The sequence below is a fragment of the Acartia tonsa genome, chromosome 9 (assembly GCF_053477335.1).
Source record: "Acartia tonsa isolate MP-2025a chromosome 9, ASM5347733v1, whole genome shotgun sequence".
NCBI classification, from domain to species: Eukaryota; Metazoa; Arthropoda; class Copepoda; order Calanoida; family Acartiidae; genus Acartia; species Acartia tonsa.
The window spans coordinates 5,915,740-5,942,210 of record NC_137268.1 but is presented as its reverse complement, the minus strand read 5'-3'; the positions used below and the strand labels follow the sequence as shown (position 1 = coordinate 5,942,210).

At 45.6% G+C, this 26,471-nt stretch overlaps 1 protein-coding gene across 1 annotated transcript; it reads left to right on the top strand.

Moving 5' to 3' along the window:
- Positions 1-272: 272 nt before the first annotated feature.
- Positions 273-26,453, top strand: LOC145328081 (uncharacterized). Its single transcript, XM_080171644.1, has 10 exons — positions 273-393; positions 1,532-1,570; positions 2,076-2,156; positions 3,177-3,228; positions 3,600-3,649; positions 21,631-21,682; positions 21,995-22,034; positions 22,422-22,508; positions 23,008-23,062; positions 26,120-26,453. The coding sequence occupies exons 1-10, from the start codon at positions 308-310 to the stop codon at positions 26,160-26,162; spliced, it is 585 nt and encodes a 194-aa protein (XP_080027770.1). The 5' UTR covers positions 273-307; the 3' UTR covers positions 26,163-26,453.
- The last annotated feature ends 18 nt before the right edge of the window (positions 26,454-26,471 follow it).

Below are 26,471 nucleotides of genomic sequence, written 5' to 3'. Positions count from 1 at the left end.
TCATTATCAGAATGACCGTACGTCCATTTAAAACATGTTGATTTTAAACCTTTTTGGCAACAACTTTTTGTATGATATAATTATTCTATTCATCTGATCTTTAGAATACCAATTCCTAGAACAACAAAATACAATGTTAATAGCGAAGTATCTATGTAATAAAAATCCGACTCTATGAGTTATTGTTGGTTTTTCTTTCCTTCTGATATTAGAGCTTTGCTTTTATGGATGTTGTCATCCTTGTTTATCACTGAACCATTGAAGTAATTACGTATATATTCAGTAATTGGACACAAGTCCTCCAACAATGGCTAAAAGTATAAAGTTTAAATGTTCCAGAATGTTCTTGTACAAGATTGCCTTTTCTTTGCAGATTTTCTTTGGATTTCTTAGGTAAAATGCGACATATTATCTTGTTGTTTGGAAATGCCTAGGCATGAGAAAAGCAATTGTAGGACACGCAGTAAACACTCGTGCAATCAAAAGATATTTTCTGGTGAAATATGTAATATTAATCTGTTGTTTTAAATTGATTCTCTTTGATATTATTGAACAAAGTCATATTTCTATAACAATTTATTAGGAAAGATGTGTATCTTGATGTTAAAGGTTTGTAAACATTAAACTTGTGTAAAGTTGTTACTGAGTGCTATCTTAATTAATTGCTTAAGTTTAAATAATGAGAAGTATAAATACGAGTATAGACTATTAAAAAAAGAACAAGGATGACAACATCCATAAAAGCGAAGCACTGAAACGGTAGGACAAACGGACATTAACACTTGTATAGTGTCTAAACTGAATAATCAGAATATAAAAGTATAAGAGTCGAAGCAAAATTGTAAGTAAATTTGTTGAAAAACTGCTTGATACAGGATAATGTTTATAGACATACTTAAATTTTTAGGACCTGACTATAGAGTTGCTTTGCTTATAATATTGTTTTTTGTTGTCCCAGGAATCAATATACCAAAAATCAGATCAAACGGATAATTAAATCACATAAAAATTTGTTGTTAAAAAAGTAGAAAAATGAACATGTTTAAAATGGACATACAGACATTCTGGTAATGATTATAGAGTAACTACGCTTTCTAAATAACTACTACAGGAATCACCATGCAAAGTTTGAAATCGATAGGACAATTGTAACATGCCTAAATTAACGAATAAAAGCTATCTATCTCGGACGGACGGACGGACGTACGGACGGACGTACAGACGGACGGACGGACCGACCCTAATTATAGAAAAGCTTCGCTTTAAAAAAATAATTATCATATTTTGTATTAGCTCAAACCTAATTATATTTGCTCTGTCTAAATATATTCCATAAGCAAAATCATAGACGTCCAAGAGTAGGGGTAGAGTGGTGTTTACCTTCCTAAAACTTTGAAACCCCTCATTAAAAACCCCTTAAAATTTTTGAAATGCATTAGATTACCTTTGGGACCCCTCGTTTTACCATTTTGAAATAAAAAGCTTGGACGTCCTTTAGCTAAATATTGATTTATCTTGATGGTTTATTTAGTTTGGTGAGTCAAGCAGTTGTGTTCACTCATATGCATAGGTAACATTCTTGTTTTTAGTAGCGAATCTACTTTATAGCTCTAGGGAATAACCATAAAAAGTCCATAAAATGTCTTTCAAGTATGGTTTTACATATATGAACATACATAAAACAATTGTTAGTCGATCCGAATGTAATTGTTTAATATGTCAATCTTATAAATCTGAAATATTTGTTTATGTAATAATCGATATATAATTAATTAGATGTTACACCAGATTTTCATGTACTCAGCTGGCAAAGATAACGATTCCCCCCGTCCTACCCCTTTACCTATCCCTTCCCATCCTCATAGATGATCGAAGGGACCAGTAAATGAGTTTCATATTAGCAACCTAAACTGACTACAAATCATTTCCCTCTATAGTTATATCCTTGTATATTCAATACATGTACATTTATTTAATCTTAAGAAGTGGTGATTTCAAATTCATCAATCTTGGTAGTGTACATCAAAATTATCGTGCTTTGTCTTATCCCTGAAGATCCCTGATATTTTTTGTAGTGATACACGCAAATTCGGAGGGGAAGGAGTTTATTCTGGAATATTTTCTATTGTTATTGGAACTTTGGGCTGTATCATCAGGTCAGAGTTATTCATGGTATTATAGACAGCTTTCCGCGGATATTAAAATAAAAAGTTATTAGATTTAACCCAGTTTTATTAGTACCGAGGGACCGAAGGCCCAGGCTAACAAAACTAATATTTATTTTATGATTTTTATTTTACTAATCGTGGAAAAGTGTATGCAATTTAATAAATGATTTTTCAGTATGGCTGTGAACTTGTACTAATCCTGCGGATATTAATCGGTTTCGAAGCCATACTTAAAAAGTCTGTCCGTAGGGGATAGCTCTTATTATCAATTTAGACATGTTACAATTGTCCTATCAATTTCAAACTTGGCATGATGATTCCTGTAACAGTAATATAGAATGTTTAAAACTTAGCAGCTCTTTAAGCGTTACTAAAAATTTTTAAGTCCAATCATCTATTAAAGTAAGTACGTCCTATATTTAAGTATCCTTTACAAAAGCAACTTTGCATTTAATCCTTATACTAAAGTAACAGGATGTTTGTTTGTATGTGTGTGTATCTGTGTATCTGTGTGTCTGTGTGTCTGTACCAAAGGATCTCGCTAACCGCTGAACCGATCGGGTTCTCCTTAACAGGGTAGATTGTCATATGTCCCGGGAAGGTTTATAACTATTTTGGGGGAGGGTACCACCACCCTCCCAAGAGATATCACAATAAATTCAAAAATATTAAATATTTCCGCCGCATAGTGTCGCTAGCGTAGTCGCGCTGCGTAGACGCATGAATTTAACAATTGATAACATAGACAAGTTATTACTCAAATTAGATATTTAAAATAAAATAAAACATTTAAAGGCCAGTAGAGGCCTCTAGGGGAGTAGCCGCTAGTATAATATATCCACTTACAGAGCAGATGTTTAGTGTCATAAAAAATGTATACCAAGAAAGTATAAATACAAGGGTACGACGGACAAACGGACGGAATTTTGCATTATAGAGTACCTTCTCTATTAAAAAGATCTTAATGTTGGTATTTTCATTATTTTGTGTTGACATTCTTATATTTAGTTTGAAATGTGTGAAGCCAACCTTCTCTACATATGACTACCTGGCCTTAATGGTAAGAAGCATCGCTACTCTATAATCTAATATATAAAACTAATAATTAGATTTCTTTGCAGTAGTTAAAAAGATATATTTGTTTAGTAAAGGTTTGGAAAACAACAAATCCACTCTTCAATTCGATATTTTTCTCTCCACATATGCTCTCTCTATCTATTTTTTTGAGCATTACTGGCGGTAGAATAACAGACCAATTAAGAAATCAAACAAAAAAATAATACGTTTATAAACATTCATAGCTTCCAAGTAAATCCCATTTTCCTTTAGTACTACGTTAGGACTGACCTACAGTCAGTTAAAGTGTGATATAGAGCAACTTCGCTTATATTTGGAATTGTATGAATAGTTTTAGAAGATCTTTTTCTTTAGATTTTGAATATTGTGGCATTTCTGTTTTCTCTTTGTTTGATTTTTATCAGGTAATTCTTTCATTAAACGAGAAATTCTTTATAAAAAGAGGCCAAGAAAATAGCTTAAAACCATCCTAGGACATTAATAAAGTTTCCCTGAAAATTACAATCAAATCGAACAACAGTTTCCGAGATCATTAGCCTAAAAAAAAACTTCTTTATGTTGCAGGATAATAGTTCAACTTGAGTCTTTAACCTTTTTAAAAAATAATAGTACAAGTTACCAAAGGCTTATTTAAACGTGAAATTAGTAAAGTACATTGATCCTCCTGATCGATGAAACTACCCTTTATCTAAAGGGTGAACAAAAAAAAATGCGTAGATTTTTAAAATCAAAATTGCGCGGCTTGTTAATAGTAGAAAAATGTTACGCATACCATTAGAACCGATAAGAAGTCTATTTTTTGGAAATATAAGAACGATTTCTCTGCTACGTATAGTTAGGGAGCTACGTGTTAAAATGTCCCAACTGACATAAAACTTGACTTGCGAGTATATAAGTAAATATTATATAGACAATAATTCTTGCAAAAAGACGTGCGTACATTTTTAAAATTCAAATTGCGCGGCTTGTGTTAATGGTAGAAAAATGTTACGCATATCGTCAGAACCGCTATGAACTGTATTTTTTTGAAATATAAGTGTGGTAATACGACACCCAGACGGACAGGCCGTTTACAGAGTTGCTTCGCTGTGACTTATGATAACAAACCCCCTGCACTAATCTTATTATATCACCATCTATCTCATGACCGCTGTTGACCCCGCAACCCAGCGGTCAAACTGGCCTGCCTAAATGTGGGGAGGGGACTCAAACATGCAACTATCACGCGTCCCTCACGCGCTTATATAACCGGGAGGCGCTGCCTCCCCTTTTTCCACCGCTGCCCCCACAGCCTGTCTACCGCCGGGAGCTAAGCCCTAGCGTCCCACACCCCCTTCAAACCTAACCATTGTTATAATCTGTTGTATATATATAGTAAACATTGCTTGTAAATATTATTCAGTTTAAATATATAATTTCTGTATGATTGAATCCTGCTTGTTTGTTTGGTAGAATAATTAAAGGCTAGGGCTCGTTGAATCCGAACTCGTTACCCCGTGGGCCGAGAACGCTCGGCTTACCAGAACTTGGTGTCAGCTGTGAGATCGAGCCGTACAGAAACTAGCCTATTCTACCTCTGATTGGACCCTTTGGCAAGTAAGGGGACAATCAGCCGCCAACTGAGAAGCCAACTGACCCGTGAGACGGCCTTTTTAGGTCGAATTTCCATCATTTTGAATGCAATATGTGGGCCTCTGGCCTACGGCAAGCAGATTTAGCCTGCTAAAAGCGCCAGTTAAGACGCTTTTTCCGTGCCGTGTAGGAGTAGCGCTAGGTGCGCAACCACGGCAATCGGATAATTTAGCTCAGACGGCTACAGAACTGAGTCTAAATTGGCAAGTGTAGCTGGGACAAGCCCCAGGACACCCAGGCCAAACCTACGAGACAGACAGCTGGGTGCTGGTCTCCTTAAGAAGGCAATGTGTGGCTGCGAAGCTTCAGCACACAAGTAAGCCCTACCACTGCGACGGATAGCAGATTTTGAGCCACAGGCACGGCAGGACGGGACATTCCCTGCCGCTGCCTCCCAGGATTCGAACCCGAGGCGCTGCAGGACGGGCCATTCCCTGCCGCCATTTTCGGGATTCGAATCAGCGGCGCTGTAGGACGGGTCATTCCCTACCGCCGTCACCCCTCTGAACCTTGCAGGACGGACATTCCCTGCTGCCAGTGCTTCCAGAATCACACCTAGAGCTCCTAGTGATAACAACACATAAGTGTGTATAAATGTCAACCAAGTGATAAAAAATAAATATAAAATTGTTGACCCAGTGATAATTAATAAGCTCTAGTGATTCGAAGCTACAGTCTAAGCCACCATGGTAAGCGATACCACCATAGCTGCGGTTCGGCCACCACCGAAGTTTCTGCCAACCCCAGCCGAACGAGAGGCCCCCTTGTCTCAAGGGCAGGACCTCCACTTCCCCTGCCATGTCAGGGTGAGGTTTCCTACTCCTGACCCTGCCCAGCATGTACAGGTTGATGCCATGATCGATTCTGGCAACCGTGTACCAGGGTCTGCTGTAATTTCTGAACACCTCATGCACGCGATGGGCGTACAACGCATGTTGATTCCGGACAACACCCAAATCCTGACTGCTAACGAGGAAGGCCAGCCCCTCCAGGTAATAGGAAAATTAAAAGAGTTATATATGGCAGTCTCACACACCCTTATACTCCATCTATACCACGTGACTGTGGTCCGGAACCTCTCACACCCTCTGAACCTAGGAGGGTATTTTCTCAAGGAGTTTGGAACTAGGCTCTGTTTCGACATGCAACCACCTTGCTTGTGGGTGCGTGGGGAGTTTATCCCACTCCGTGGCGTCCCCATTGACCGGGAGACAGCCGAGAGAGAGCTAAGTTATGAGGGGCCTCTGCCAGGCCCCCTGCCCGAGCAGCCGCGTGTGGTTGAGAAAGGCACACACTGGGTGGACGCCGAGCTGAACGCACACAAGGGAGCTAACCTGCTAGCCATGGGGTTGCCCCCAGTGCCCAAGGTGCCGAGGGAGAGCCTGCCAACAACGTTCCCTGAGATTGCCAGCCCTCCAGAACCAATCTTCTCCGCCGACACCTTTATCAACGGCCAGCCGTGTCCACCTGGCCCCCTCTACCTGGGACCTCCAGCCAGTCCACCAGCCAAGCCCGAGTCCAGACCCGTCAAGTCGCGGTCTGATGTACCCGGAGCCACACTCAACTCTCAGGCCTCAGCCTCTCCCGGCGCAGTGCCCGTCAAGTCGTGGCCGGCTGCCTCCGGAACCATGCATGGCTCCGCTACCTCAGCCTCTCCGAGCGCCGAGCCCGTCAAGTCGCGGCCGGACGCCCACGGAGCCAAGGCTGGACCCAGCACTTTGGCCTCTCCCAGCGCCGAGCCCGTCAAATCGTGGCCGGACGCCCTCGGAGCCACACCTGGCTCCGACACGTCAGCCCCTCCAGAAGCCGAGCCCGTCAAGTCGCGGCCGGTGGGTCCCGGAGCCAAAGCTGACCCCGCACCAGCCACGTATAGACTAAGCGCTGTCACTCCAACTGATGGCCAGCCACCCCAGCTCCGCACAGCCAAGCGGGTGGTCCTGCCTGGCCGCGGGGTCATGGCGGTCCCTGTTGAGCTAGTAGGCCATCGCACCAAGGATGCCATCCAACTAGCTGCCCCAGAACAGAGGTTTGGGGAGGATCTTGTTATCCCAGAGGGCCTGTATGCCCACAGGCCTGGCTCCGCCACTGTGTTTAGAGTACTTGTGGTAAATGAAGGGGAGATGCCCCTCTTGCTGGATGCTGGCCTCCCAGTGCACACTGGTCCGGAGGGGTCAACAATTCAATTTTTCCTACCCATCAATTTAGACAAAAGTTGACCTGCCAGCCTTCAAAGACATCCTGGGCCACCTATATTTTAAATATCAACCCATGTTGATAATATGTTTTTTGAAATAATTTGGGGCCAAAGCTGCAGAACTCTAAAATCTAAGAACGTATTATTGACATTGTTAAATTGGCTATACTTGCTTAAATCTGATAAAATCAAATATCCGCATGTTGGAAATTGTCCAACTAAAATAAGTCCTATATAAGTTCAAAAATTATTTATAACACAAAAAATGGTACAAAATGCAAAAATGTGGTTTTTTTTCTTAGTTTTTAAGATATGGGTAGGTTTGGCAAAATTTTCTTATTGAGTCCTCTGTATGCTTTTCACATGTTTATTAAAGAGAATTTGTTGGTATTGCAATTAGCTTCATATTTCACGATATATATGGCATCCGGTTTTGTTCGTTTTTTGCATTATCTTAAAAACTAATAGATCGATTAAATTTCATCGATGTTGTAATTTAGAATTATTCCGACGCACGTAGAGGGAGGAAGGATCTATTTTTGCGGAGTAATATCTAATAAACAAAATGAAAACATACGAAATAGCTAAATAGTATAAAAATCTGTTATATTTCATGTAGGTTAGTTAAAATAAATTTTTAAATGTCAATTTTATTGTTTTATATTCATATAATTGATATTATTCTTTCAGCCTACTCTTTATGTCTTCGTAAGTCTGTCTGCTACGCTATGCGAGTACTTGTGTGTGTGTGTGTGTGTGTGTGTGTGTACTTAGACTGAGGTTATACAATACATAGTAATAACCGAAAATACATACACAATTAAATTCAAAACATAAACGATTAACAAACGCATTCATTGGCGCGCTATAGCCTGTAATACAGGATTAACAATTGATTAAAATGATTTTTAAATGGATTAAATCAAGACAATTTAGATAAAATAATCAAGATATTAAAAATTAAAAACGCGCAAATTTGAAATTTGCAGCTAGTGAAAAACTGGTTGTACTTACAAAAATTTTTACTTCACATGATATTTAGCCAATGCAATTGTCTACAAAAAAGTATTTCAGAGTCTTCTTGATTTGACAACTCCTTCCCGCCCTAAATGTCCAATAAAACATCGGGAACGGCAAAATCAGACTTTAAAAGTCATTTTAACGGTCTTTGACCTTCGAGGTCATGTATTTTTTTTTTCATAAATGGACTCCCTGACCCATAAAACCCCTAATTTGCTGTATTGGGCATTAAAATCGGCCAAAATACGGCTAAAAACGAATTGTTGACCCAAATCTCCGTTTTCGGACCAGTGTGCAGTGGCTGGGGAGCTGGTCAAACCTGACATTCTAGAGGTCTCTGATACGCCTCCCCCGCGTCTCCACTCGTTCCAAGAACCTGCTGAGCCTCCAGAAATGCAGGAGTTGTGGGAGGCCCTGGAGATGGAAGACAATGAGTTCCTACGCAAGGACCCCTTGCTCAAGAAGGAGGTCTGGACTATGTTGTCAGAATACAGAGACGTCTTCTCCAATTCTACCCCCGGCTGCACAGATGTGGTTGAGTTGCAGCTGCGCCTCAAGCCAGGGACCCAGCCGATCCGCCAGAGATTTAGGGATCTGAACCCGCGGCAAGAGGCTGAACTGGAGAAACAACTGGACACCTGGCTACAGGAGGGAGTTATAGAGCCGTCAGACTCCGCCTGGAGCAGCCCCCTGGTGCCCATCAAGAAGAAGGACGGGAGCACCCGCTGGGCCGTCGACTACAGAGCCCTCAACAAGTGCCTGGAATTGGACAGCTACCCCCTGCCTAGGATCCAGCAGTTGGTAGAACGAGCTGGCGGGCACCGTGTCTACAGTGCTTTAGACGCGGTGGCTGCATACTACACCATCCGTGTGTCCGAGGACAGCCGGCCCTGCACCGCCTTCACCACCCCCAGGGGCTTGTATCAATGGAAAAGGATGCCCTTTGGCCTGGCTACGGCACCGTCTGTCTATTCCAGGTTTATTGCAGGGGTCCTAAACCCACTAGGCACAGCCAACCTCCAGTCATACCTTGACGACGTCCTGACCTTCCACCAGGATACCTGGGCCCACCTGGCCAGGCTCCGAGAGGTCTTGGAAGCCCACCGCAGGGGAGGGATCCGCCTCAAGCCAGCCAAGACCAAGCTGTTCCGATCCAAGGTGGATTATCTGGGCCACACCCTCAGCCGTGAGGGGATAGCCATGCAGGAGGACTATATTGACCGTATCCTGGACTGGCCAGCCCCCAGCACCCCCAAGGATTTGCTGGCGCTGCTGGGGTTCTTTGGATACTACCGCCTGTTCATCCCAGAGTATGCAGACCTCACCTACGAGATGAATCGGCAGAAGACAGCCAAGACCCTAACCTGGACGCCTGAGATGGAAGCCCAGCTGCTGCAACTCAAGGACAAGTTCCGCAAGGCCCCCATCCGAGCGCCGCCCAGGTTTGATTTGCCAGCGGTGTTCCAGCTCACCACAGACTTCAGCAGCCGCGCCATCTCTGCCATACTGAGTCAATGCCAGGATGGCAAGGAGAGGCTGATTGCCGCCGTGGGGCGCAAGACAACCGACCCTGAGACGCGCTACCCGTCCTGGAAGGGAGAGATGGCCGCCATTATGTATGGGATCCGAAAATTCCACGGCATCTTGTCCTACCGCAGCTTCCAGATCAACACTGATTCCTCAGCCTTGCTACAGATGAAATCACTGAACACATCCACAGGGATGGTGGCCCGCTGGCAGGAGGAGCTAGCGGCCTTAGACTTTACCGTCTGCCACCGGCCTGGCACCCAGAATACCAACGCCGACGCCCTCAGCCGCCGGGAAGATGCCAACATGCCAACGGCTAGCGCCGAAGAATTAGCAGAGCAGGCTGAGTATATCCACAACCTTTGCCAGCTAGGGGAGTCCGCAGCTAGCCGGCCCCCTGCCGCCCGACTGGATCCAGCTAGAGTATTGGAGGCTCAGACACAGGACCCCCTTCTGCTCCGTGTCCGCCAATGGGTGGCTGATGGCAAAGCCCCAACTAAGGCTGAGATGCGTGGCAAGGAACGAGACGAGCAGCAGTATGCCAGCCGCTTCCCAGCCCTGGGGCTTGACGAGCATGGCTGCCTCACCACCACTGACCAGACCCTGACAGGGGAGAGGACAAGATACCTGCTGCCTTCGGCCCTCCAGCAGGACGCGTTCTTTCTAGCCCATGGGACCCCCATGGCTGGGCACTTTGGGATGGACGCGACTATCGCCCGCGTTGCCATGCACTTCTGGTGGCCCAACCTGGCCCGTGACATCCGTCTGATGGTACAGACTTGCCCTGAGTGTGTCCAGAAGGTTACCAAGGAGAGACTGAAGCAAGGGATCCACGTGCCCTCCCGCCAGGGGTATCCACAGCAAGTCCTATTCATTGACCTGGTGGGGCCACTGCCAGAGACCCCAGCTGGGAACCGCTATATCCTCACCTGCCAAGATGGGTTCAGCCGGTTTGTCAGCCTCTACGCCATCCCCAACAAGCGCACTCTCACGGTGGCTGAGACCCTGTTGCACCGCCACCTGGCCACGTTCGGATGCCCCCTGAAGATCCATTCCGACAATGGAATGGAATTCACCCGCCAGGTATTCCAGGAACTGGCCTCCAGACTTGAGATTGGCCTGACACATCCACCACCCTACAACCCGCAGTCCAACCGAGTGGAGAGGTTTCATAGGACGCTCAACACAGGCATGCGCCTGTTCCTAGACAGAGACGATAACAACTGGGAGCCCCACCTGCCTGCCATCGCCTTCGCATACAACACCAAGGCCTGCAGATCCACTGGCGTGACCCCGTTCCTGGCCTTCTTTGGGAGAGAGGCCAAACTTCCGGTGGACATGGTACTACGGCTGCCAGAGACCGAATATGCTTCAGTTCCAGCCAACGTCCAAGCTCTCTTGCAGCGCTACTATGCAGTGTATGATGCCATCCAGCAGAAGGAGGAGGGAGCCATCCGGAGGAGCGCGGCAGCTTACGAAGGCACGGCCAAGTATGAGGTTGGAGACTTGGTCTGGTACCTGGCCCCCCGCCTGGTGCCAGGGAAGGCAGCCAAGATTACCAAGAGATGGACTGGCCCCTGGAAAGTAGTGAGGCAAGCTACAGAAGTCCATTATGTCATCAAACCTGCCTCTCCAGTAGCCAGGATCTCAGAAGTTACCGCGCATGTAGGCCGACTGCGCAAATACACTGGAGATGTGACTGCCCACCAGATCCCAGCAGATATCCAAGTTGATATGGACGGCGACGAGGATGCCACCGAGCTGCCAGTTGGAGCGGCGGCGCCCGCAGCTAGCGACCCAGGACAGCTCCCAGTGCACCAGCCAGCCGCAGCCGCCCCACAGCCTAGCGGCCAGGATCGTGACCCAGTAGAGGAGAACCTGCAGGAGCAGCCCAACGAACCACCGCCGCCGCCGCCCGCTCCAGAGCCACCCAGAGATGCCATCTGGAATCCTGACGCGGACATGGAGAACCTGCCAGCCAGCAGCGAGCCTGTAGGAGAAGAACCAGCCACTGCGATGGAAGAGGCCGCCCCAGAAGACGAAGCTGAAACCATGTGCCCCCTGTTGATGACAGCCATCCCCATCCGGGTAGGAGCTAGGAGACCAAGCAACCTGAATCAAGCAGGCGCCCCCATGGAGTTCTATGCGCCCTTTGCCATCGTCATTCCCCCCTTAGGAACCACCAGAGTCCGCCTAGGCCTCCGTGTCCAGTTACCAGCCGAGGCAGAGCTAATCCTGCAGACGAGGCAAAATTTCCAGCGGCGGGGCTTGGCCGTCGCCAACCCACGCCTAGAAGCCAACCAGGAGCTGACAATGCTGATATCCAACCACAGTCAGACCGAGCAACGAGTGTCCCAGGGAGCCTGTGTAGCCCGAGCTGTCCTCCATCGAGCTGTGCCCCAAGAACTGCCTGTCCAGCGCAGGCATAGGCTGTCGTATCCCCAGGTTCAAGGCCTGGTGGCTCAGGAGCCACGCAACCCTTGAAGGGGAGGTTGTGGTAATACGACACCCAGACGGACAGGCCGTTTACAGAGTTGCTTCGCTGTGACTTATGATAACAAACCCCCTGCACTAATCTTATTATATCACCATCTATCTCATGACCGCTGTTGACCCCGCAACCCAGCGGTCAAACTGGCCTGCCTAAATGTGGGGAGGGGACTCAAACATGCAACTATCACGCGTCCCTCACGCGCTTATATAACCGGGAGGCGCTGCCTCCCCTTTTTCCACCGCTGCCCCCACAGCCTGTCTACTGCCGGGAGCTAAGCCCTAGCGTCCCACACCCCCTTCAAACCTAACCATTGTTATAATCTGTTGTATATATATAGTAAACATTGCTTGTAAATATTATTCAGTTTAAATATATAATTTCTGTATGATTGAATCCTGCTTGTTTGTTTGGTAGAATAATTAAAGGCTAGGGCTCGTTGAATCCGAACTCGTTACCCCGTGGGCCGAGAATGCTCGGCTTACCAGATAAGAACGGTTCCTGTGCTACAAATAATCTAGGAGCTAGGTGGTAAAATGTCCCAAAATTTACTTGCAAGTCAAGTTTTAAGTCAGTTGGGACATTTTAACATGTAGCTCCCTAACTATACGTACCAGAGGAATCGTTCTTATATTTCCAAAAAAGAGACTTCTTGTCGGTTCTAATGGTATGCGTAACATTTTTCTACTATTAACACAAGCCGCGCAATTTGAATTTTAAAAATCTACGCATTTTTTTTGCTCACCCTTTATGTAGATTAGAATTAATTGTGGAAAGGTTTGGACACCGATACTTTTTGTACGACCAATCATAAATAAACCCAATCGCTAATAATCCAGCGTTTGGTAGAACGTGTTTTTAAGATTACATTTTTTTTATAAAATTGTTTTCAGTTTTGTTAATGTTAGTTTGGCTTCTCATGATCATCATCATCGCCATTTATCTCCTCTTTCCAGAGCATAGGCCACGCACAATGGTTCTCCATTTATCTTTGAATTGTGTCTTTAGTCTTACCTCTCTTCTTTGATCCATGAGATCAATGGATCTTTGAGTGATCCACAGCTTTTGGTTAGCCTTTTTGAAACCTAATTTTTCTTGGCCAGTATCATTATAAACTTTTTTGATACCTTGCCAAATATCTTCCACTCCATCTTCCTCTTGAAGAGTCAGCAACTCAAATCTATTCTTTAGAGTGAGCTTAAACTCTTGTAACTTTACAGAGTTTTGGAGGGTTGTTAAATTATATTTCTTCCTGGGGTTAGGCTTTGTGTTCTGCTTTTTAAATCTAAGCCGAACTTTAGAAGATAGAAGATAATGGTCTGAATTAACATCAGGTCCTCTTTCAACCCTGACATCAAGGAGAGAACCTTTAAAGCGTCTAGATATACGTATGTGGTCTATCTGGTTAAAGGTTCTTTGATCTGGTGATCTCCAGGTGGCAGTATGAATCTTTTTGTGTTTAAAGATGGTTTCACCAATGACAAGTTTGTTTTCAGTACAAAAACTTACAAGTCTATCACCATTGTCATTTTCCTTGCCATTACTTAAGCCTAGGCCATATCTGCCCATGACTTCTTCTAATTCTCATTATTACTCCCCACTTGAGCATTGAAATCTCCTAGGAGCATGGTCAGATCCTTTTCTTAATGACCATTTTTAAATACAGAGTCAAGCTGGTCATAAAATTCGTTTTTGACCTCTGTATCTGCTTGTTCTGTAGGAGCATATGCTACTATAATTCTCAGTTTGATGTTTTTAACTGAGGATTTGAAATAAGCCTCCATAATTCTAGGACCATGGGGTTGCCAACTGATCATGGCCTGCTCTGCTTGCTTGGTCAGCATAAGAGCCACCCCTTGATTATGGCCTAGATCCTCATTCATATGACCTGAGTATAGTATTTTCAAGCCAGAATGATGTTTAAATGTGGTAATACGGCAGCAGACGGACGGGTAGTTTACAGAGTTGCTACGCAGTGGCTTATCAAGTCAAGCCTTCTGCACTAATCCTATTATATCACCATTCACCTCATGACCGCAGATGACCCCGTCGCGCAGCGGTCAGATTGGACTGGCTAAATAGGGGAGGGGCACAGACATTTAGCAACCCCGCGCCCCTCAGGCAACTATACAACCGGGAGATGGTGCTTTCCCTTTTACTACAGCTTACCCCACAGATGTCTACCGCCGCGGGCTACGCCCTTGTCTCCCACACCCCCTTCAAACCTAACTTATTGTTATAATCTATTTTGTATATATATAGTAACCACCCATTGTAAATGTATTCAGTTAAATATAATTTCTGTATGAGTAAATCCTGCTAGTTTGTTTTGGTAGAATACTTCAAGGCTAGGGGCTCGTTGGATTCGAACTCGCAACCGGTGAGCTGAAACGCTTCGGCTTACCACAACTTGGTGTCAGCGTGTTTCAATCGAGCCCTGCAGAAACTAGCCAATTCTACCTCTGATTGGACCCTTTTGCAAGTAAGGGGACAGTCAGCTGCCAACTGAGAAGCCAACTGACCCGCGAGACGGCCTTTTTAGGTCGATTTTCCATCATTTTGAACGCATTATGTAGGCCTCTGGCCTACGGCAAGCAGATTTAGCCTGCTAAAAGCGCCAGTTTACGGCGTTTTTCCGTACCGTGTAGGAGTAGCGCTAGGTGCGCAGCCACGGTAATCGGATAATTTAGCTAAGACGGCTACAGAACTGAGTCTAAATTGGCAAGTGTAGCTGGGACAAGCCCCAGGACACCCAGGCCAAACCTACGAGACGGACAGCTAAGTGCTGGTCTCCCTGAGAAGGCAATGTGTGGCTGCGAAGCTTCAGCACACAAGTAAGGCCTACCACTGCGACGGATAGCAGAATTTGAGCCAAAGGCACGGCAGGACAGGACATTCCCTGCCGTTACCTCCCAGGATTCGAACCCGAGGCGCTGCAGGAAGGGCCATTCCCTGCCGCCATCTTTCGGGATTCGAACCAGCGGCGCTGCAGGACAGGACATTCCCTGCCGCCGCCATCCATCGACCCTTGCAGGACGGACATTCCCTGCTGCCATTGCTTCCAGAATCACACCTAGAGCTCCTAGTGATAACTACACATAAGTGTTTATAAATGTCAACCAAGTGATAAAAAGAAATATAAAATTGTTGACCCAGTGATAATTGATAAGCTCTAGTGATTCGAAGCTACAGTATAAGCCACCACCAGCGGTCTACACACACCATGGTAAGCGATACTACCATAGCTGCGGTTCGGCCACCGCCGAAGTTTCTGCCGACCCCAGCCGAGCGGGAGGCCCCCTTGTCTCAAGGGCAGGACCTCCACTTCCCCTGCCACATCAGGGTGAGGTTCCCTACTCCTGACCCTGCCCAGCACGTACAGGTTGATGCCATGGTAGATTCTGGCAACCGTGTACCAGGGTCTGCTGTCATTTCTGAACACCTCATGCACGCAATGGGCGTGCAGCGGATGTTGGTTCCAGACAACACCCAAATCCTGACTGCTAATGAGGAAGGGCAACCCCTTCAGGTAATTGGAAAATTATATGAATTATATATGGCAGTCTCACACACTCTTATACTCCATCTGTACCACGTGACTGTGATACGGAATCTCTCACACCCTCTGAACCTAGGAGGGTACTTTCTCAAGGAGTTCGGAACTAAGCTCTGTTTCGACATGCAACCCCCCTGCTTGTGGGTGCGTGGGGAGTTTATCCCACTCCGTGGCGTCCCCATAGACCGGGAGACAGCCGAGAGAGAGTTGAGTTACGAGGGGCCTCTGCCAGGCCCACTGCCAGAGCAGCCGCATGTAGTCGAGAAAGGCACGCACTGGGTGGATGCTGCGCTGAACGCCCACAGGGGGACCAACCTGCTAGCCATGGGATTGCCCCCAGTACCCAAGGTGCCTCTGGAGAGCCTGCCAACGACGTTTCCCAAGATTTCCAGCCCTCCAGAGCCTATCTTCTCCGCCGACACCTTTATCAACTGCCAGCCGTGTCCACCTGGCCCCCTCTACCTGGGGCCCCCAGCAATCCAACCGGCCAAGTCCGAGCCCAGGCCCGTCAAGTCGCGGTCTGATGCACTCGGAGCCGCGCCCAGCCCCCAGGAATCAGCCTCTCCCGGCGCCGTGCCCGTCAAGTCGTGGCCGGACGCCCTCGAAGCCACGCATGGCTCCGATGCCTCAGCCTCTCCCAGCGCCGAGCCCGTCAAGTCGCGGTCGAACGCCCACGGGCCAAGGCTGGCCCCGGCAACCCGGCCTCTCCTAGCGCCGAGCCCGTCAAATCGTGGCCGAGCGCCCTCGGAGCCACGCATGGCTCCGACACCTCAGCCCCTCCCGGCGCCGAGCCCGTCAAATCGCGGCCGGTGGCTCCCGGAGCCGAAGCTGACCCAGTGCCAGCCACTTACAGGCTAAGTGCTGTCACTCCAACCAATGGCCAACCACCCCAACTCCGTACGGCCAAGAGGGTGGTCTTGCCTGGCCGCGGTGTCATGGCTGTCCCTGTTGAGCTAGTGGGACACCGCACCAAGGATGCCATCCAGCTATCTGCCCCAGAACAGAGGTTTGGGGAGTATCTTGTCATACCAGAAGGCCTGTATGCGCACAGGCCTGGCTCCGCCAGCGTGTTCCGAGTGCTGGTGGTAAATGAGGGGGAGATGCCTCTCCTGCTGAACGCCGGCCTCCCCGTGGCTGGGGAGCTGGTAAAGCCCGACATTCTGGAGGTCTCCGACAAGCCTCCCCCTCGCATCCATTCGTTCCAAGAGCCTGTTTAGCCCCCAGATATGCAGCAGCTGTGGGCAGCCCTTGAGATGGAGGAGAACGAATTTCTGCGCAAGGACCCCCTGCTCAAGAAGGAGGTCTGGACCCTGCTGTCAGAGTACAGGGATGTCTTCTCAAACTCTACCCCCGGCTGCACTGATGTAGTAGAGTTACAGCTGCGCCTCAAGCCAGGGACCCAGCCGATCCGCCAGAGATTTCGGGATCTGAACCCGCGGCAGGAGGCTGAGCTGGAAAAACAACTGGACACATGGTTGCAAGAAGGAGTCATAGAGCCTTCGGACTCAGCCTGGAGCAGCCCCCTGGTGCCTATCAAGAAGAAGGACGGGAGCACCCGCTGGGCCGTCGACTACAGGGCCCTCAACAAGTGTCTTGAGCTGGACAGCTACCCCTTGCCCAGGATCCAGCAGCTGGTAGAACGAGCTGGGGGACACCGCGTCTACAGTGCCTTAGACGCGGTGGCTGCGTACTACACCATCCGAGTGTCCGAGGACAGCCGGCCCTGCACCGCCTTCACCACCCCCAGAGGCTTGTACCAATGGAAAAGGATGCCCTTTGGCCTAGCTACCGCACCATCTGTCTACTCCAGATTTATTGCAGGGGTCCTGAACCCATTGGGCACGGCCAACCTCCAGTCATATCTTGATGACGTCCTGACCTTTCACCAAGACACCTGGGCCCACCTGGCTAGGCTCCGGGAAGTCTTGGAAGCCCACCGCAGGGGAGGAATCCGCCTCAAGCCAGCCAAGACCAAGCTGTTCCGAGCCAAAGTAGACTATCTGGGCCACACCCTCAGCAGTGAGGGGATAGCCATGCAAGAGGATTATATTGACCGCATCCTTGACTGGCCGGCCCCCATCACCCCCAAGGACCTGCTGGCGCTCCTGGGGTTCTTTGGCTACTACCGCTTGTTCATCCCCGAGTATGCCGACCTCACCTACGAGATGAATCGGCAGAAAACGGCCAAGACACTGACCTGCACAGCCGAGATGGAAGCACAGCTGGTACAGCTCAAGGACAAGTTTCGCCAAGCCCCCATCCGAGCGCCACCCAGGTTTGACTTACCAGCCGTGTTCCAGCTCACCACAGATTTCAGCAGCCGTGCCATCTCTGCCATACTCAGCCAATGCCAGGACGGCAAGGAGAGGCTCATTGCCGCCGTGGGGCGCAAGACAACCGACCCCGAGACTCGCTACCCGTCCTGGAAGGGAGAGATGGCCGCCATCATGTATGGAATTCGGAAATTTCACGGCATCTTGTCCTACCGTAGTTTCCAGATCAACACTGATTCCTCAGCCTTGCTACAGATGAAGTCACTGAACACATCCACAGGGATGGTGGCCCGCTGGCAGGAGGAGCTAGCGGCCCTAGATTTCACTGTCTGCCATCGTCCTGGCACCCAGAACACCAATGCTGACGCCCTCAGCCGCCGGGAGGATGATAATATGCCGACAGCCACCGCCGAAGAATTAGCAGAACAGGCTGAATACCTCCACACCCTTTGCCAGCTAGGGGAGCCCGCAGCTGGCAGACCCTCCGCAGCATGGCTGGATCCGGCCCGAGTCTTAGAAGCACAGACCCAGGATCCCCTCCTGCTCCGTGTCCGCCAGTGGGTGGCCGACGGAAAGGCCCCAACTAAGGCTGAGCTACGAGGCAAGGACCGGAACGAGCAGCAGTATGCCAGCCGCTTCGCAGCCCTGGGACTCGATGAGCATGGCTGCCTCACCACCACCGACCAGACCCTGACAGGGGAGAGGACAAGATACCTGCTGCCTTCGGCCCTCCAGCAGGACGCGTTTTTCCTGGCCCATGGAGCCCCCATGGCTGGGCACTTTGGGATGGATGCCACTATTGCCCGCGTCGCCATGCATTTCTGGTGGCCCAACCTGTCCCGTGACGTCCGCCTGATGGTTCAGACTTGCCCTGAGTGTGTACAGAAGGTCACCAAGGAGAGGCTGAAGTTAGGAATACACGTGCCCTCCCGACAGGGGTATCCACAGCAAGTCCTGTTCATTGACCTGGTGGGGCCCCTACCAGAGACGCCAGCCGGGAACCGCTACATCCTCACCTGTCAGGATGGGTTCAGCCGGTTTGTCAGCCTCTACGCCATCCCCAACAAGCACACTCTCACGGTGGCTGAAACCCTACTGCACCACCACCTGGCCACGTTCGGATGTCCCCTGAAGATCCACTCCGACAATGGGATGGAGTTCACTGGCCAGGTATTCAAGGAACTGGCCTCCAAGCTTGAGATTGGCCTGACACATCCACCGCCCTACAACCCGCAGTCCAACCGGGTGGAGAGGTTCCATCGGACGCTCAACACAGGCATGTGGCTGTTCCTGGATAGAGATGACAACAACTGGGAGCCACACTTGCCTGCCATCGCCTTCGCCTACAATACCAAGGCCTGCAGATCCACGGGTGTGACCCCTTTCCTGGCCTACTTTGGGAGAGAGGCCAAGCTTCCGGTGGACTTGGTACTCCGGCTGCCAGACACTGAATATGCCTCAGTCCCAGCCAACGTCCAAGCCCTCCTGCAACGATACCACGCCGTGTACGACGCAATCCAGCAGCGAGAGGAGGGAACCATCCGAAGGAGCGCAGCCGCTTACGAAGGCACGGCCAAGTACGAAGTTGGAGACCTGGTCTGGTATCTGGCCCCCCGCCTGGTGCCAGGGAAGTCAGCCAAGATTACCAAGAGGTGGACTGGCCCTTGGAAGGTAGTGAGACGGGCCACGGACGTCCATTACGTCATCAAACCTGCCTCTCCAACAGCCAAGATCTCGGAAATCACCGCGCATGTCGGCCGACTGCGCAAATACACAGGAGATGTCACTGCCCAGCAGATTCCAACAGACATCCAAGGCGACCTGGACGGCAACGAGGACGCCACTGAGCTGCCAGCCGGAGCTGCGGTGTTGCCAGCTAGTGAACCAGGACAGTTTCCAGTGTACCAGCCGGCAGCCGCCGCCCCACAGCCTAGCGGCCAGGATCGTGACCCGGTAGAAGAGAACCTGCAGCACCAACCCAACGAACCACCGCTGACGCCGCCAGCCCCAGAACCGCCTAGGGATGCAGTCTGGAACCCTGATGCTGACATGGAGCCCCTGCCTGCCAGCAGCGAGCCTACAGGAGAAGAAGCGGCCACTGAGATGGAAGTGGCGGCCCCAGAGGGTGAAGCTGAAGCGATGTGTCCCCTACAGATGACAGCCGTCCCCATCCGAGTGGGAGCTAAGAGGCCGAGCAACCTGGACAAGGCAGGCGCCCCCATGAAATTCTACGCGTCTTCTTCCATCGTTGTTCCCCCCTTGGGAGCCTCTAGAGTGAGCCTAGGCCTCCGTGTTCAGTTACCAGCCGAGACAGAGCTAGTCCTGCAAACAAGGCCAAACTTCCAACGACGGAGCCTGGCTGTCGCCAACCCGCAGCTGGAAGCCAACCGGGAGTTGACAATGCTGATATCCAACCACAGTCAGACCGAGCAGCGAGTGTCCCGCGGAGCCTGTATAGCCAGGGCTGTCCTGCACCGAGCTGTGCCCCAGGAAGATGTTGTCGTTCGCAGACAGAGGCTGCCGTATCCCCAGGTTCAAGGCCTGGTGGCTCGGGAGCCCCGCAGCCCTTGAAGGGGAGGTTGTGGTAATACGGCAGCAGACGGACGGGTAGTTTACAGAGTTGCTACGCAGTGGCTTATCAAGTCAAGCCTTCTGCACTAATCCTATTATATCACCATTCACCTCATGACCACAGATGACCCCGTCGCGCAGCGGTCAGATTGGACTGGCTAAATAGGGGAGGGGCACAGACACTTAGCAACCCCGCGCCCCTCAGGCAACTATACAACCGGGAGATGGTGCCTTCCCTTTTACTACAGCTTACCCCACAGATGTCTACCGCCGCGGGCTACGCCCTTGTCTCCCACACCCCCTTCAAACCTAACTTATTGTTATAATCTATTTTGTATATATATAGTAACCACCCATTGTAAATGTATTCAGTTAAATATAATTTCTGTATGAGTAAATCCTGCTAGTTTGTTTTGGTAGAATACTTCAAGGCTAGGGGCTCGTTGGATTCGAACTCGCAACCGGTGAGCTGAAACGCTTCGGCTTACCACATAAGCAGGTTTTTTCTAGGGAAGGATTGTTAGCCCCAACCAAACCCCCTGGACTGGGGGAAGTGACCAGAATTCAGTCCGGCATCTACCCTGGGACCTTTCCAGCACAGTAGGACTCTTCTGGTGTATCTCCTAGGGTCATTGATGCACGGTGCAGGATGGACGGTGTGCACGTACCTGGTCTCCCATCCATTCTCATGATGCAACATATCATATTTTAGTTCTGTTAATGTTAGTTTGGCTTCTCATGATGCAACATATCATATTTTTAGTTCTGTTAATGTTAGTTTGGCTCCTCATAATGCAACTTATCATATTTTTAGTTCTGTTAATGTTAGTTTGGCTCCTCATGATACAACATATCATATTTTTAGTTCTGTTAATGTTAGTTTGGCTCCTCACGATGCAACATATCATATTTTTAGTTCTGTTAATGTTAGTTTGGCTCCTCATGATGCAACATATCATATTTTTAGTTCTGTTAATGTTAGTTTGGCTCCACACGATGCAACATATCATATTTTTAGTTCTGTTAATGTTAGTTTGGCTCCTCATGATGCAACATATCATATTTTTAGTTCTGTTAATGTTAGTTTGGCTCCTCATAATGCAACATATCATATTTTTTAGTTCTGTTAATGTTAGTTTGGCTCCTCACGATGCAACATATCATATTTTTGGGGTAAGATCATCTTTATAATTTCTAGTAGCAAACATACTCTATACGAGTTTTTGTATGTCTGTCTTTCTATCAGTCAGTTTTAATATCCTGGCAAGTGCACTTTCTACCAGGAATTTAAAGGGACAGTCAATGGCCAATAAATTGATGTACACCCCCAATGATAAAACACAAATTACCAATTCTGCAAATTACAATTAGAATAAGAATTTTTAAAACTTTAAATTCAAATCATTAGTTTCATTTACATACCCCTTTAATTATGACTTCAAACTTATAACAAAATTATAACAAACCTGTGTTATTTTTTTTCAGGAAACAGAAATGATGGTTGGCTTTTATTCTGTTATTTTGGGTAATATTTTTATTCTAAATTTTTAATCAAAATGGATAAAGATTGAGGCAGAAACATGGTTGTCTGTCGGGTTATAAGATTTAAAATATCAGTAATTTAAAAAATATTTAAAAAACTATGTCTAGCATCGTATTATAACCAGCTTTCTACGAATATAAAAATGACAATTATAAGATTAAAACCAGTTTTTTTAGACCGTGCCTTCGGTACCTCTGGGCTAAGAAAACTGGTTTTAATCTTATAATTGTACATTCTATATCCGCGGAAAGCTGTTTATAATGCGATGCGAGAAATAACTATTACAGCATCCAATCGGTTAGCTTTGATAAGATGGACGGACAAACGTTATTATACTTTGTGCTAACAATTCTATTAAAAAAAATCTAGTTTGCGGTTTGGTTGAATTTCTAACTGCGCTAACCCTAATAATTCTTTCTTGGACTTCCCTGTCTTGTCCAAGGAGAAATAATCAAGGTAAGACGACTTTTATCAAAATTTACTTTTCAAAATACAAAGTAAGATATTTTTGATGTCTTACTATATTTATGATCTCTAAAACTGACAATTCAAAAAATTCTAATCATTTATCTGAGCTTTTTAATATTACAGCCCTATTCTGGAAAGTGTATTATTTTATTGTTTCAGCTAAAACGCGCTTTGCATTTAGTGCAAAATCTCAACCATGTCAATCTTTTTATTTTGAGGGGGGTAAATTGAGAGTTTCAAAGATTAGAATGGGATAATCTAATGCATTTTTTTTTATTTTGATGGTAAAAATAGTTTTTTTTGAGGGGTAAATAGAGGGGTTTTAAAGTTTGAGGTGATTTAAAATTCCATTTTTCCCCAACCTTCGACGTATATGCATTTCAATATCTAAAAATATTTCATTCTAATTAGATATTACCATTTGCAAACACATAACAAATTAATTATGAAGTAGCGATGATTCTCTAAAACTAAATCTTGTTGATAGGAGCTGCAAATTTTTCTGGTGAACCAAAAAAGACTCCAAAGTTGGCATTTCAGAGGTTTATTTTTATAGCAAAGCTTTTTCATAATTAGGTTTAGAATTGTCCCATTGGTATGATGATTCCTGTACCAGTAAGGCACAGTCCAACAGTTCAAGTGTAACACATTTGTAATCGTTACCAGAAAGTATAACATATTAATATTTAACTTTTTCGATTACAAATTATCAGTGGCGTGCGAAGCACTTTGTCTAGAGGGGGCATTTTGAAGATTTTGTAAAATTTTGCCCCCCCCCCCCCTAAAGCAAAGTGCCCCCCCGGGGGGCATTTTGATTATATATACTAATTTTAAATAAGGGCATTTTAAGGAGTGGGATTATTTGATTATGGGCCTTCTAGTCCTTATCCCTTCTTCCCCATCCCTATTTCCCATTTATATTCCCCATCTCTTCCCCCCCCCCCATCTATTCTCCCCCATCCCATCTCCCCACCCTGCAATGACCGAAGGGAAGGGAGCTAGAAAGCATCTTCGAAAAAAGAGTACAAAAGATAATTTAACCTCCCCCCCCCCCCTCCCCACCACAAAACATTTTTTATGGGTGGAAGGGGATGTTATAAAATCTTAGCAGGAAGGATGAATAACCCCATTAAAAAAATTTGGGGGGGTGGGAGATAAAAACACTCATTTTGGAAATAATTTACCAAAAATTAACCTAATATGTAAAACTGATTTTAAATATTTCTTTATTGTATGATAACAAGGATGACAACATCTTTGAGTAGCAAAGCACAAAAAATCATTAATAAGAATACAGACAAGTAGATTTAAAGAGCATCTGTTGAAAAAAATATATATTTTAGATAGAAAAAGTCACAAATCCTTTTTCCTGTATGTTGTGTGATGAAAGTCAAAGTAAATTACGTACTGGATGCTCGAAACAGCGAGAAATTTTTTTTTTTTTAAATCTTATAATCCACAAAAAAATTTATCGTACCATAAAAACCAAAGATATAAAGAACTATGTAAAAAATAAAAAAATTACTTGTCCTTTCAACCACAGATATATAAATAAAAGGTTAAGTTAGGTCAGGGGTTGGGCAATTGGCCCTGCAGGAGCTATAAATAGGTGAAAAGCTACTGTGAAAATACGACGAAATGCACTATAAGAGGCAATGTCACAAAAGGGACTTTACCCAAAATTTAAAAGATACAAAAATAGCCAAAAACTTCCTGAAAAGCAGTCCGACCTCCATGAATTTTTAATAGTTAATTATACTCCATAATGATGGGAATGTTAACATTAAGTTTTAGCCTTCTATCTTTAATTGCAGTTGAAAAAATAAAATTTACCCCTTAGCATTACTTACTGACAGCCATATTAAATTATAGAGAAGCTAAAAAGTTATATCAACATATCCTACCCTCTTTAAATGGCACTTTAAAACTCTGTTAATTTTTGATTAAGTGGTGTTTACAATGATTTATAAGGGCAGTGCGTGAAGCGCACCTAAAAATATTTACTCCCTCTTTGAACTAAAATCAATTAAAGACAACAAGAGTGGCATATTTTATCAAGTTAGGAATATAGAGTGTAGTTAGTTTTAAGGGTTTTTAATGAAAATTGCCATAAAAAAACATGTCTTTTTGTAAGGGTATGAACACAAAAAAAATGATAAACTTATCCTGAAAATAATATGACATCATAAATAGTTATTCATTTAGACAGACATACAGTGTTGAGAAAAAGGCTTAGATAAATATCAACGATGTTTCTTTTTTATATAAAATAACTTTTTGATTAAATATTTGTTGTTTACACCAGTTTTTATAGAAATAAAAACAAAATATACAATGTGATAAAAAGCAGAAACCATTTGGAAGGGCGCGAAGCGCAAATTTTTTTCTTCAAATATGCAGGGAGGGAGGGGTTTTTGGGCTATTTATTACACTAGTCCCCAATATTTCATATAAAATTTTCTTATTCGTTGGCTTAACAACTTTGGGGACTTTAATGGAATTTTGATTGGTTGGTTAATTAAGTCGAGTTTCCATACATTTCATCCACCAATTGTAATCTATATAAGGGGTAATTTTGTGTATCATCATTGGAGATGTAAAAAATTTCTTTGGTAAAAAGTTTATATTATACAAAATAAAATACTTCCTATTACCTGGTTTGTTATGTTCAGTGAAAAAAGATTATAACCTAATTTCTACACTAATTAAAAAATTTGGTAAGGTTAAACGAATAGTAACTGTCTGTTTGGTGCGAAGCGCTAAATTTTTTTTTTTTGATTATTTCTTGATCTTTTTTTTTGGAAACTGGGATAGTTTTGCTTTTTTGTAGGGTAGGGGGCAAAAAGGGGCATTTTTGTTGACCAGGGGGGGGGGACAAAATGGGGCATTTTTGTTGACCAGGGGGGGGGGCAAAATGGGACATTTTTCAACATTTAGGGGGGGGGGGCGTTTTGATCGCTAGGGGGGGGGGGGGCGATTGCCCCAAATGCCCCCTTCGGTTCGCACGCCACTGCAAATTATACTATAACAGATAATAATCTATTCACCTGATTTTGGAATAATAGTTTTTAGGATAACAAGGTAAAATGTTTTATGCTAACCATCTCTATAATCAATTCCTAAAAATATAAGTATATCCCTAGACAGTATCCTGAATTTAAGCAATATTGCAACAAATTCAAATACAATATTGTTTAGACTTAGAAATTTGTTGTTCATTAATGATATGCAAATTTTATTTCGCCTATAAGTAACAAAAGTTTTCAGGAATGATTTTTATCAATATCCATATATAAAAGTATTAGGATGTCTGTCTATCCCTGTGTGGGTGTCTGTAACATAGGATTTTATTAACCGCTGAACCGATATGGTTTTACTTTACAATGTAGCTTTTCATAGGTAATAGAAAGGTTTATTATAACTATTTTGGGAGAGGTTCCCACCACCCTCCCAAGAAAAATCTTTTAAAAGTAAAATTGAAAATTAAAGGAGGTAGACTTACACACCCCAGCCCCACCTCAAGTGCCGCTAGAGGCATCAATTGGCTACGCCGCTAGTTTTTATATACCTTAACAAAAAACTAAAAATATTTGTTTTAGAAAGAAAGAGGAGAAAATAGAAAAAGTTATCGACAGCGAATAACCAATCACAAATATCATATAAACAGTATGGCTTTGAAACCGATTAATATCCGCAAGATTATAACTGGTTTTCAGCCACATTGAAAAATCATGTATAGCATCGTATTTTAGACAATTTTCAACGAGTATTAAAACAAAAATCATAATATAGATACCAGTCTTAAAATGTTTTATTTTAATATCTGCGAAAAGTTGTCAATAATGTGATGCGATAAATAACTATTACATATTACTTTTTTGTTTGTTTGTTTGTATAATTTTAAAAAAAGAAACACAATAACAATTTAATTTTTATTTGACTAGATAGATA

Coding starts and splice junctions, on each gene's coding strand:
- LOC145328081 (XM_080171644.1), top strand. CDS start 308: ATGGCTAAAAGTATAAAGTTTAAATGTTCCAGAATGTTCTTGTACAAG. Junction 394..1,531: donor ATTTTCTTTGGATTTCTTAG/GTAAAATGCGAC, acceptor TGGTTTATTTAG/TTTGGTGAGTCAAGCAGTTG. Junction 2,157..3,176: donor ACTTTGGGCTGTATCATCAG/GTCAGAGTTATT, acceptor TCTTATATTTAG/TTTGAAATGTGTGAAGCCAA.